This window comes from Crinia signifera, chromosome 6, assembly GCF_055691185.1.
Source record: "Crinia signifera chromosome 6, ASM5569118v1, whole genome shotgun sequence".
Classification (NCBI taxonomy): Eukaryota; Metazoa; Chordata; class Amphibia; order Anura; family Myobatrachidae; genus Crinia; species Crinia signifera.
The window spans coordinates 276,946,086-276,958,188 of NC_139222.1; the positions used below are offsets into that span (position 1 = coordinate 276,946,086).

Consider the following 12,103-nt stretch of genomic DNA (forward strand, 5'->3'; position numbering starts at 1 on the left):
GTGGAGCGCTAACACAAAAATATGTATGACCAATTGGGTATCACAAATATTTTATTTACTATTAAAGATTAAAACTGTATTAGTAAATAAAATATTTGTGATACCCAATTGGTCATACATATTTTTGTGTTAGCGCTCCACCACCTGTTTGTTTTCTTCTCTTTCCATTTTCTGGGGGCTGACCTCCCCACGGTGTGAGCAGCTTGCTAAACAACTCACCTTAAAAGCGCCTGTATATACTGTTCCACCTAGGTGGTCCAATATATATATACTTTGTTTCAAAAGTAGGCAAGTATGGTGTGTTGGCAGAGGCTAGAGTGGGTAGGAAGGGGATTAGGTAATAGGGTGGGCGCGTGGGCAGGGTGGATGGTTAGGTGTACCCAGGATGGTGTGTTGGCAGAATGGATGGGAAGGTAGACAGGTGCCATAGTGGGTAGGCAGGGTGCACAGGCTGGCGGGAGGACAGGTGGCAGGGTGGAGCCGAGGAGGCACATCGTGGCGCACCCATATATTTAGGGCACAAATCACCAGAGGGCAGCACCGGCCACATGCAGGATCCCCGGCATCCAGCCCTTCGGGAACACATGAGGGCCCGGGGACACACTGACTACACTGCAGGGAATATTAACTGGATGTCGTGGGCGTTACGGGGGTGACACGGTACCCTCCAGTCACACACAGGGGAGGGGCAGGACAGCCCGGCCCCCGGGCCACACGCCAGTCACACACAGGGGAGGGGGCAGGACAGCCCGGCCCCCGGGCCACACGCCAGTCACACACAGGGGAGGGGGCAGGACAGCCCGGCCCCCGGGCCACACGCCAGCCACACGAGCGCCGGCTTGTACTTCCGGCTTGTGCTGTATTTACCTTCCGGGTTGCTGTGAGACAGGTAGGGGGGAGGGGAGAGAGTGCCACATAGGCTGCAGCTCCCTCTGCCCCGTGCTGCTTATACCTCCTATATACTATATACACCCTGCCTACTGCTGTATACCCAGCACTGTGTATACTCCCTGCCTACTGCTGTATACCCAGCACTGTGTGTATATACCCTGCCTACACCTACCTGTGTGTTATCCCATATATATACTGCAGCACTCTGTATATACCCTGCCTACTGCTGTGTACCCAGCACTGTGTATATTCCCTGCCTACTGCTGTATACCCAGCACTGTGTATATCCTCTGCCTACTGCTGTATACCCAGCACTGTGTATATACCCTGCCTGTACCTACCTGTGTGTTATTCCATATATACTGCTGTATACCCAGCACTCTGTATATACCCTGCCTACTGCTGTATATCCAGCACTGTGTATATACCTTGCCTGTACCTACCTGTGTGTTGTCCCATATATACTGCTGTATACCCAGCACTGTGTATAATCCCTGCCTACTGCTGTATACCCAGCACTGTGTATAATCCCTGCCTACTGCTGTAAACCCAGCACTGTGTATATACCCTGGCCTGCATACAACTACCTGTGTGTTATCCCATATATACTGCTGTGTACCCAGCACTGTGTATAAACCCTGCCTGCACCTACCTGTATGTTATCCCATATATACAGCTGTATACTCATCACTGTGTATATACCCTGCCTGTCCTTCCCTATCTATCTATCTATCTATCTATCTATCTATCTATCTATCTATCTATCTATCTATATCACTGTATCGCAGGTATGATGCTGTATACCCATCCCTGTGTATATACCCTGCCTGTCCTTCCCTATATATATATATATATATATATATATATATATATGATGCTGTATACCCATCCCTGTGTCACCCCCTGCACATCTCTTATATCTTCTATTCCCATATCCCATAGAAGTGAAGTAACGCTGCACTGACCTGCTGTATATGTGTCTGGTTCCTCTTGCATTGAATGTGGATGTGATTTGAGCCACTGTAACTTGTGTGTTACCACAGACAGTTCTGGCCATATGCCGCTTATTACAATCATTAAGCACCTATAGCTGCCCATAAAGCCACATATGATCACTCGTTCCACTGTAATGAGAGCTAATGAGTGCAGCATGTTTTATCTGGGGACTGACCACACGACCCGTGGGAGTGTGCATCGTGCGATCGCGTGGGTCCAATCTCGTTCTGATGTATGAGGGCCTTATGATTGACCACTGTGCTGTCCCCAGTGGGTGGTAATGTCTTCCATGAGGTATTCCCAGTACACACGTTCCCCCGAAGATCGAGGAGTCCTGAATGTCCGCACGTCTTTAGAAATGTAACGTCTCATCCATCGGGCCCCCAATATTATGCCCCGTTCATTCTCCTATAATTTACATTGTCTACCTGATGTACAGACTGATTCACTAGATGTCCGATTACAAGTGATGCAGGCCTGGCCATTTCCAATTTCCTTTACATACAACTATCCCATAACTTTTAGCCCTTCAGTGTATATTCTGTTGTACCCCCATCACTGTTCCTTCCCGCACATCTTATACCCCACATTGTGTCACTATCGGCAACTGAATTCCCCTCTTTGGTTGTCCATTATATTTTTATTAAAATTTTTTACCGTTATGTGGCGCATTATGTTACTCTATACCAAGCATGTCCAAACTGTGGCCCTCCAGCTGTTGTGAAACTACAAGTCCCATCATGCCTTGCCACAGTATAGGGGATGCTAAAATGATGGCAAGGCATGCTGGGATGTGTAGTTTCACAACAGCTGGAGGGCCACAGTTTGGACATGCCTGATCTATACCTGATCGCGCTTCTCTTCCTTTTCTGTGTTCCAGCTTCATGATAATCTGTATGTAGCAGCAGGACCGGAGGTCAGGGATTGTATCTCTCTCCGGAACGTGTTTAATTATCCTGCTCGACCGAGGACCAGGGGTCAGTGACTGTGTCTCTCTCCGGAACGTGTGTCATTATCCTGCTGGGCAGAGATGGATGCTGTAGAAATCCGGAAGCTGCGCAAGAAGCTGAGGCAGATTGAGGCTCTGGAGCACCTACCTCGGGATCTGACCCCCAGCGAGATCGAAAAGGTCAGGGCCTAGTGTTTCACTTATAGATAGATACCAGATACTGGGGGAGATGTATCGCACCTTGGAGGGAGATAAAGTACCAATCAACCAGCTCCCAACTGCCATGATACAGACTGTGGTTGAAATATGATGAAAGCTGATTGACTGGTACTTTATCTCTCTCTGAGCTTCGATACACCACCCCCATCGGCAGTGTGTCCATCCGGGCCATGAACTCCATTGCTCCCTTATCATTCTCTTGTTATGGGGTTGATTCGTGACTGCAATGTCTCCGATGAATGACTACATACCACCACATTTATCTACACAAAGTGGTGCTTTAGAAATAAGTGATAATAATATCAGAGGGTCTCCCAGTCACTCACAAAGCTCATCCCAAGACCAGTCTTGGGTTCCACTCAGCCCCCTCTATCTCTTCTGCAGCTGTTGGCAGAAGTTATCATAATTGACCTGTTGGTTCTGTAGGACAGAAGCAATGTTATAGGCACTGCTGCTTTACATTCAACCTATATAAATGGATAGGACACATAGGGGCAGATGTATTAAGCTAGATAAATGCAAGGGTGATAAGGAGAGATAAACGTCCAGCCAATCACCTGCTAACTGCCATGTTACAGCCTGTGTTCGAAGAAAGTCAGTAAGGAGCTGATTGGCTGGACGTTTAACTAACACAGCCTGTAACATGACAGTTAGCAGGTGATTGGCTGGACGTTTATCTAACACAGCCTGTAACATGACAGTTAGCAGGTGATTGGCTGGACGTTTATCTCTCCTTATCACCTATGCATTTATCTCTTGTTAAGGCTTAATACATCTGCCCCATAATTAGTCTAGGGGATAAGCATGTAAGGAGGGGATCTAGTAAGAATGTCAACATTCCGTCACCATAACGTTAACATGGTTTTAATGCCAACATTCAGGATGTTGACATGTTCATAATGTTACCATATAACAGTGCCATAACATCGACATTGTTAAAATGTTGACACACATGGGTTAGGCTGCAGTTAGGGTCTGGCTGACAGTAGGGTTATTTATTTATTTATGTAACAGTTCCTTATATAGCGCACACATATTCCGCAGCGCTGTACAGAGTATAGTTGAACATTCACATCAGTCCCTGCCCCAGTGGAGCTTACAATCTATATTCCCTACCACATGTACACGCACACACAGACATTCTAGGGTTCATTTTTGTTAGGAGCCAATTAGCCTACCAGTATATTTTTGGATTGTGGGAGGAAACCGGAGTACCCGGAGGAAACCCACGCAAGTACGGGGAGATTATACAAACTCCACACAGTTAGGGCCATGGTGGGAATCGAACCCATGACCTCAGTGCTGTGAGGCAGTAATGTAACCATTACACCGTCCGTACTGTACAGAGTATAGTTGAACATTCACATCAGTCCCTGCCCCAGTGGAGCTTACAATCTATATTCCCTACCACATGTACACGCACACACAGACATTCTAGGGTTCATTTTTGTTAGGAGCCAATTAGCCTACCAGTATATTTTTGGATTGTGGGAGGAAACCGGAGTACCCGGAGGAAACCCACGCAAGTACGGGGAGATTATACAAACTCCACACAGTTAGGGCCATGGTGGGAATCGAACCCATGACCTCAGTGCTGTGAGGCAGTAATGTAACCATTACACCGTCCGTACTGCCCCGTATATATAACACATGGTGGGGATAGAACCCATGACCTCAGTGCTGTGAGGCAGTAATGCTAACCATTACACCGTCCGTACTGCCCTGTATATATAACACATGGTGGGTATAGAACCCATGACCTCAGTGCTGTGAGGCAGTAATGCTAACCATTACACCGTCCGTACTGCCCCGGATATATAACACATGGTGGGAATAGAGCCCATGACCTCAGCACTGTGAGGCAGTAATGTAACCATTACACCATCCGTACTGCCCCGTATATATATAACACATGGTGGGTATAGAACCCGTGACCTCAGTGCTGTGAGGCAGTAATGTAACCATTACACCATCCGTACTGCCCCGTATATATATAACACATGGTGGGTATAGAACATATGACCTCAGTGCTGTGAGGCAGTAATGTAACCATTACACCATCCGTACTGCCCCGTATATATAACACATGGTGGGTATAGAACCCATGACCTCAGTGCTGTGAGGCAGTAATGTAACCATTACACCATCCGTACTGCCCCGTATATATAACACATGGTGGCTATAGAACCCATGACCTCAGCGCTGTGAGGCAGTAATGCTATAACCATTACACCATCCGTACTGCCCTGTATATATAACACATGGTGGGGATAGAGCCCATGACCTCAGTGCTGTGAGGCAGTAATGTAACCATTACACCATCCGTACTGCCCCGTATATATAACACATGGTGGGACTAGAACCCATGACCTCAGCGCTGTGAGGCGGTAATGTAACCATTACACCATCCGTACTGCCCCGTATATATAACACATGGTGGGTATAGAACCCATGACCTCAGCGCTGTGAGTCAGTAATGCTAACCATTACATCGTCCGTACCTATGCATTTATCTCTTGTTAAGGCTTAATACATCTGCCCCATAATTAGTCTAGGGGATAAGCATGTAAGGAGGGGATCTAGTAAGAATGTCAACATTCCGTCACCATAACGTTAACATGGTTTTAATGCCAACATTCAGGATGTTGACATGTTCATAATGTTACCATATAACAGTGCCATAACATCGACATTGTTAAAATGTTGACACACATGGGTTAGGCTGCAGTTAGGGTCTGGCTGACAGTAGGGTTATTTATTTATTTATGTAACAGTTCCTTATATAGCGCACACATATTCCGCAGCGCTGTACAGAGTATAGTTGAACATTCACATCAGTCCCTGCCCCAGTGGAGCTTACAATCTATATTCCCTACCACATGTACACGCACACACAGACATTCTAGGGTTCATTTTTGTTAGGAGCCAATTAGCCTACCAGTATATTTTTGGATTGTGGGAGGAAACCGGAGTACCCGGAGGAAACCCACGCAAGTACGGGGAGATTATACAAACTCCACACAGTTAGGGCCATGGTGGGAATCGAACCCATGACCTCAGTGCTGTGAGGCAGTAATGTAACCATTACACCATCCGTACTGCCCCGTATATATATAACACATGGTGGGTATAGAACCCGTGACCTCAGTGCTGTGAGGCAGTAATGTAACCATTACACCATCCGTACTGCCCCGTATATATATAACACATGGTGGGTATAGAACATATGACCTCAGTGCTGTGAGGCAGTAATGTAACCATTACACCATCCGTACTGCCCCGTATATATAACACATGGTGGGTATAGAACCCATGACCTCAGTGCTGTGAGGCAGTAATGTAACCATTACACCATCCGTACTGCCCCGTATATATAACACATGGTGGCTATAGAACCCATGACCTCAGCGCTGTGAGGCAGTAATGCTATAACCATTACACCATCCGTACTGCCCTGTATATATAACACATGGTGGGGATAGAGCCCATGACCTCAGTGCTGTGAGGCAGTAATGTAACCATTACACCATCCGTACTGCCCCGTATATATAACACATGGTGGGACTAGAACCCATGACCTCAGCGCTGTGAGGCGGTAATGTAACCATTACACCATCCGTACTGCCCCGTATATATAACACATGGTGGGTATAGAACCCATGACCTCAGCGCTGTGAGTCAGTAATGCTAACCATTACATCGTCCGTACCTATGCATTTATCTCTTGTTAAGGCTTAATACATCTGCCCCATAATTAGTCTAGGGGATAAGCATGTAAGGAGGGGATCTAGTAAGAATGTCAACATTCCGTCACCATAACGTTAACATGGTTTTAATGCCAACATTCAGGATGTTGACATGTTCATAATGTTACCATATAACAGTGCCATAACATCGACATTGTTAAAATGTTGACACACATGGGTTAGGCTGCAGTTAGGGTCTGGCTGACAGTAGGGTTATTTATTTATTTATGTAACAGTTCCTTATATAGCGCACACATATTCCGCAGCGCTGTACAGAGTATAGTTGAACATTCACATCAGTCCCTGCCCCAGTGGAGCTTACAATCTATATTCCCTACCACATGTACACGCACACACAGACATTCTAGGGTTCATTTTTGTTAGGAGCCAATTAGCCTACCAGTATATTTTTGGATTGTGGGAGGAAACCGGAGTACCCGGAGGAAACCCACGCAAGTACGGGGAGATTATACAAACTCCACACAGTTAGGGCCATGGTGGGAATCGAACCCATGACCTCAGTGCTGTGAGGCAGTAATGTAACCATTACACCGTCCGTACTGCCCCGTATATATAACACATGGTGGGGATAGAACCCATGACCTCAGTGCTGTGAGGCAGTAATGCTAACCATTACACCGTCCGTACTGCCCTGTATATATAACACATGGTGGGTATAGAACCCATGACCTCAGTGCTGTGAGGCAGTAATGCTAACCATTACACCGTCCGTACTGCCCCGTATATATAACACATGGTGGGAATAGAGCCCATGACCTCAGCACTGTGAGGCAGTAATGTAACCATTACACCATCCGTACTGCCCCGTATATATATAACACATGGTGGGTATAGAACCCGTGACCTCAGTGCTGTGAGGCAGTAATGTAACCATTACACCATCCGTACTGCCCCGTATATATATAACACATGGTGGGTATAGAACATATGACCTCAGTGCTGTGAGGCAGTAATGTAACCATTACACCATCCGTACTGCCCCGTATATATAACACATGGTGGGTATAGAACCCATGACCTCAGTGCTGTGAGGCAGTAATGTAACCATTACACCATCCGTACTGCCCCGTATATATAACACATGGTGGCTATAGAACCCATGACCTCAGCGCTGTGAGGCAGTAATGCTATAACCATTACACCATCCGTACTGCCCTGTATATATAACACATGGTGGGGATAGAGCCCATGACCTCAGTGCTGTGAGGCAGTAATGTAACCATTACACCATCCGTACTGCCCCGTATATATAACACATGGTGGGACTAGAACCCATGACCTCAGCGCTGTGAGGCGGTAATGTAACCATTACACCATCCGTACTGCCCCGTATATATAACACATGGTGGGTATAGAACCCATGACCTCAGCGCTGTGAGTCAGTAATGCTAACCATTACATCGTCCGTACTGCCCTGTATATATAACACATGGTGGGGATAGAACCCATGACCTCAGTGCTGTGAGGCAGTAATGTAACCATTACACCATCCTTACTGCCCTGTATATATAACACATGGTGGGGATAGAACCCATGACCTCAGTGCTGTGAGGCAGTAATGTAACCATTACACCATCCGTACTGCCCCGTATATATAACACATGGTGGGACTAGAACCCATGACCTCAGCGCTGTGAGGCGGTAATGTAACCATTACACCATCCGTACTGCCCTGTATATATAACACATGGTGGGGATAGAACCCATGACCTCAGTGCTGTGAGGCAGTAATGTAACCATTACACCATCCTTACTGCCCTGTATATATAACACATGGTGGGGATAGAACCCATGACCTCAGTGCTGTGAGGCAGTAATGTAACCATTACACCATCCGTACTGCCCCGTATATATAACACATGGTGGGACTAGAACCCATGACCTCAGCGCTGTGAGGCGGTAATGCTAACCATTATTATGGTCTATACATCAGGACGACCTGCTCATGATCTTGATAGTGTCCAGATTTCCCTTCAACTCCCCGGTACTCCCAGAGTCATGAATTGGTGGTTTTTGGACAAACGATGTGCACACAATCTGTCGTACAATTCCGCTGCTGCATACGACCAGTTGTCTCACCATCGATGGCATGCACCATAACAGCCTGACAACTGCCACTCAAATCACGCCGGTCAAAAGAGTCGTGCTTAAAAGCACCCATGGCGTGCCCCCAATCAAGGCTGATCAGAGGCGCTGCACGTCTGATTAGTGGACCAAGCACTCGATCCGCGGGACCGTGCGTTGCGAGATTGTGCGTTCGGGTCCAGTGTCGTTCTGGTGTATGGAGGCCTTTAGGGTCTGGCTGCTGTTAGGGTTACCCTGCATCTTGAGTCGGGCTGCAGTCATCGTTGGGTCTAGACCAGGCATGTCCAAACTATGGCCCTCCAGCTGTTGTGAAACTACACATCCCAGCATGCCTTGCCATAGTTTCAGCACTCCCTAACAGCAAAACTGTGGCAAGGCAGGATGGTACTTGTAGTCACAACAGCTGGAGGGCCATAGCTTGGACATGCCTGGTCTAGACTATAACAGGAATGTCGACATTCACAATTTCAACAGTTTGAAAACATCGACATTATGGGCAGTTTTCAATGCTGGGGGCAATCTGCCACAGCTCGCAGGGTCAATATTCAACTGACCCCTGAGAAACGGCATATGCAGCCGCTAAAACAGCAAGGCTCGCAGCTGAATGCAGTGCATTAGTCGTGAGCCTCGCTTGTTTGGGGGAATCCTCGCCGTCATCTGACAGGGAGGATTCCCCCGGAACGTAGAATAGGGTGAGCGGGGGTTAAATGGCGAGGATTGCTTGTTTTTGGTGATCCCTGCCGTTTAACCCCCTCGCCGGTCGCATTGAATACACCCCTAAGTCACTGTCAACATTGTTACTGTTAAAGTTCAGATCATGTAGACATTATGAGGTTGCCGACATTTAGAATGTTGCCATTTCCTAGCACTCACCTTTTAGGAGAAGTAATGATTGGTGTGAATGCAGTGATAGTGGGCAGGGTACGGGCATGTAGTTGTGTCCGCACGTGGCACAGGAAGAGCTGCTTGCGTGCACAATAATATACATATCCCCAGCTTATAAACGGGAAGTGTTTTATATGTTCTGATGTCTCCTGCTCCTACGTACAGGTGACTCGGAAGCTGGCGCTGCGGCGGCTGTTGGAGGAATTGCTGTCTCGCCATGTGGACGTGAAACATGAGGAAGAAACCGAAGAGACATATGGGAACTGCAGGTTTGTTTCTGTGGCTCGATTTCATTAATACTTGTTATTAGGGACATCATTTACTTAATGAGAGAACAGGGTATTGAAAAATGTACATTTGGATTCCTCTACGAGCAGCTGAATCACAGCCTTCTTAGGTATTTGCATATCATTTACATAATTGCGTGCGTACATAACAGGCTCTCTCCTTGGAAGAACGCCCTGGAGTCCATTATCCACAGCTGAGACCGCCAATGATTAGTGGAAGTTCTCTTTTGCTACCCCTGGGCCTGTGTGCTTGGAAGGCTGAGCGCAAACGCTTTATACTGAAGGGACATATTTCATTAGTATTGCTTATTATATAAATAAAAACACAGTTTTGCTAAGCGTGGTGCCTGCTTGTTGGGGGTCTTTTGAAAGAGATTTATTCCTGTCTGATCGGCCACTGTTACTTTGTGCTAATAAAACATTTTTGCCAATTAGAAAACAAAAACAGATGTAGTGCACGCTGAAAATCAGACGTCAACATTTGGTCCGGCCAGCAGGTGGAGCTGTTCCATTGTTTGGCAGAACAGAGAAACTGCGCCACCTTGTGCTCAATATATAGATAACATTATAAAATTCAGTGTTGCCCTGATATTATTATGCATACCTGGTGTGATATATTGGATTACAAAAATAGCCTGAAAGGTTCTGGCAAGTAATTTTATAGCTTTAATCATTTAAAGGCTGGATTTACCTTTTAATGATTGGTGCTTTAAAAATACAGCCAGCCTCGCCCAGAGCCTGCATCTCGCAGGTTGTTACATAAGCCGGATAGTCTGATGCCAGGCGCCTGACACATGTCTGTGCTTGCAGTGTGGCCAGGACCTTGTCTCCAGACTCCTCTGTGAGACAGAGGCCCGCATCTGACACTGCTTCTACATCAGGTCTGCGTGAGTCCGCTCCGCAAGTAAAGCTGAAGCACCCGAGGGAGACGCCAAAATCTGCCGAACCGCAGAGACGTAAGAATTACCTTTCACATATTACTAGAAGCATTGGGGGGGGGGGGGGGGGGTGTTATTGGTAATTTGTAAAGTTAAACAGTAAAAAAATGTTTTTCCCAGTATGGGTTTCTATGTAAAATTTGACACAAGCTAAGGACCACTTTATGCTGTAATAATAAATGACTCCATTGTGAGAGAACCTCTTATAACAAATATATTCACAAATATACTTTAAATAGTTAAATAGATCCTTCTACCAGGTGCCTGGAATGCTTGCCAATGTTTCTGTGATGCTGGCGGTAGCTGGTTTATAAGAAAATAAAATGCTGTATTTTATATGGATTGTTCCCTAAAGGAATAATAATTGTTATCATATTTTATGTAGAAGGCTCCACAAGGGTTCTGCAGCGCTGTGCACAGAGAAACACTGACAACAGGACATAGATGTACAGACAGTATATAAATGCACAGATACATAATTAGTGAGCATTCGGTATACAGTATTATGTAGAGACTAAAAATGGGAGGATAGTACAAGGATAGCCACATTGGGAAGGACAGAGGGTAGCTGGGTACCGTACCGCAGAAAGAGGGTAGCTGGGTACCTTACCGCAGGCAGAGGGTAGCTGGGTACCGTACCGCAGGCAGAGGGTAGCTGGGTACCGTACCGCAGGCAGAGGGTAGCTGGGTACCGCACCGCAGACAGAGAGTAGCTGGGTACCGTACCGCAGACAGAGAGTAGCTGGGTACCGTACCACAGGCAGAGGGTAGCTGGGTACCGTACCGCAGACAGAGAGTAGCTGGGTACCGTACCACAGACAGAGAGTAGCTGGGTACCGTACCGCAGAGCAGAGGGTAGCTGGGTACCGTACCACAGGCAGAGGGTAGCTGGGTACCGTACCCCAGAGCAGAGGGTAGCTGGGTACCGTACCCCAGAGCAGAGGGTAGCTGGGTACCGTACCCCAGAGCAGAGGGTAGCTGGGTACCGTACCCCAGAGCAGAGGGTAGCTGGGTACCGTACCCCAGAGCAGAGGGTAGCTGGGTACCGTACCACAGAGCAGAGGGTAGCTGGGTACCGTACCACAG

At 47.0% G+C, this 12,103-nt stretch overlaps 1 protein-coding gene across 2 annotated transcripts in view; it reads left to right on the top strand.

The window, feature by feature from the left end:
- Positions 1-518: 518 nt before the first annotated feature.
- Positions 519-12,103, top strand: part of LOC146009383 (uncharacterized) — a 38,647-nt gene continuing 27,062 nt past the window's right edge. Inside the window, exons 1-4 of one of the 2 annotated variants that reach the window (XM_083149697.1) lie at positions 519-889; positions 2,768-3,016; positions 9,958-10,061; positions 10,890-11,035. In XM_083149697.1, the coding sequence (XP_083005823.1) occupies positions 2,918-3,016; positions 9,958-10,061; positions 10,890-11,035 (349 nt within the window). In that variant the 5' untranslated portion in view covers positions 519-889; positions 2,768-2,917. The other variant, XM_083149698.1, reaches the window with a different exon arrangement.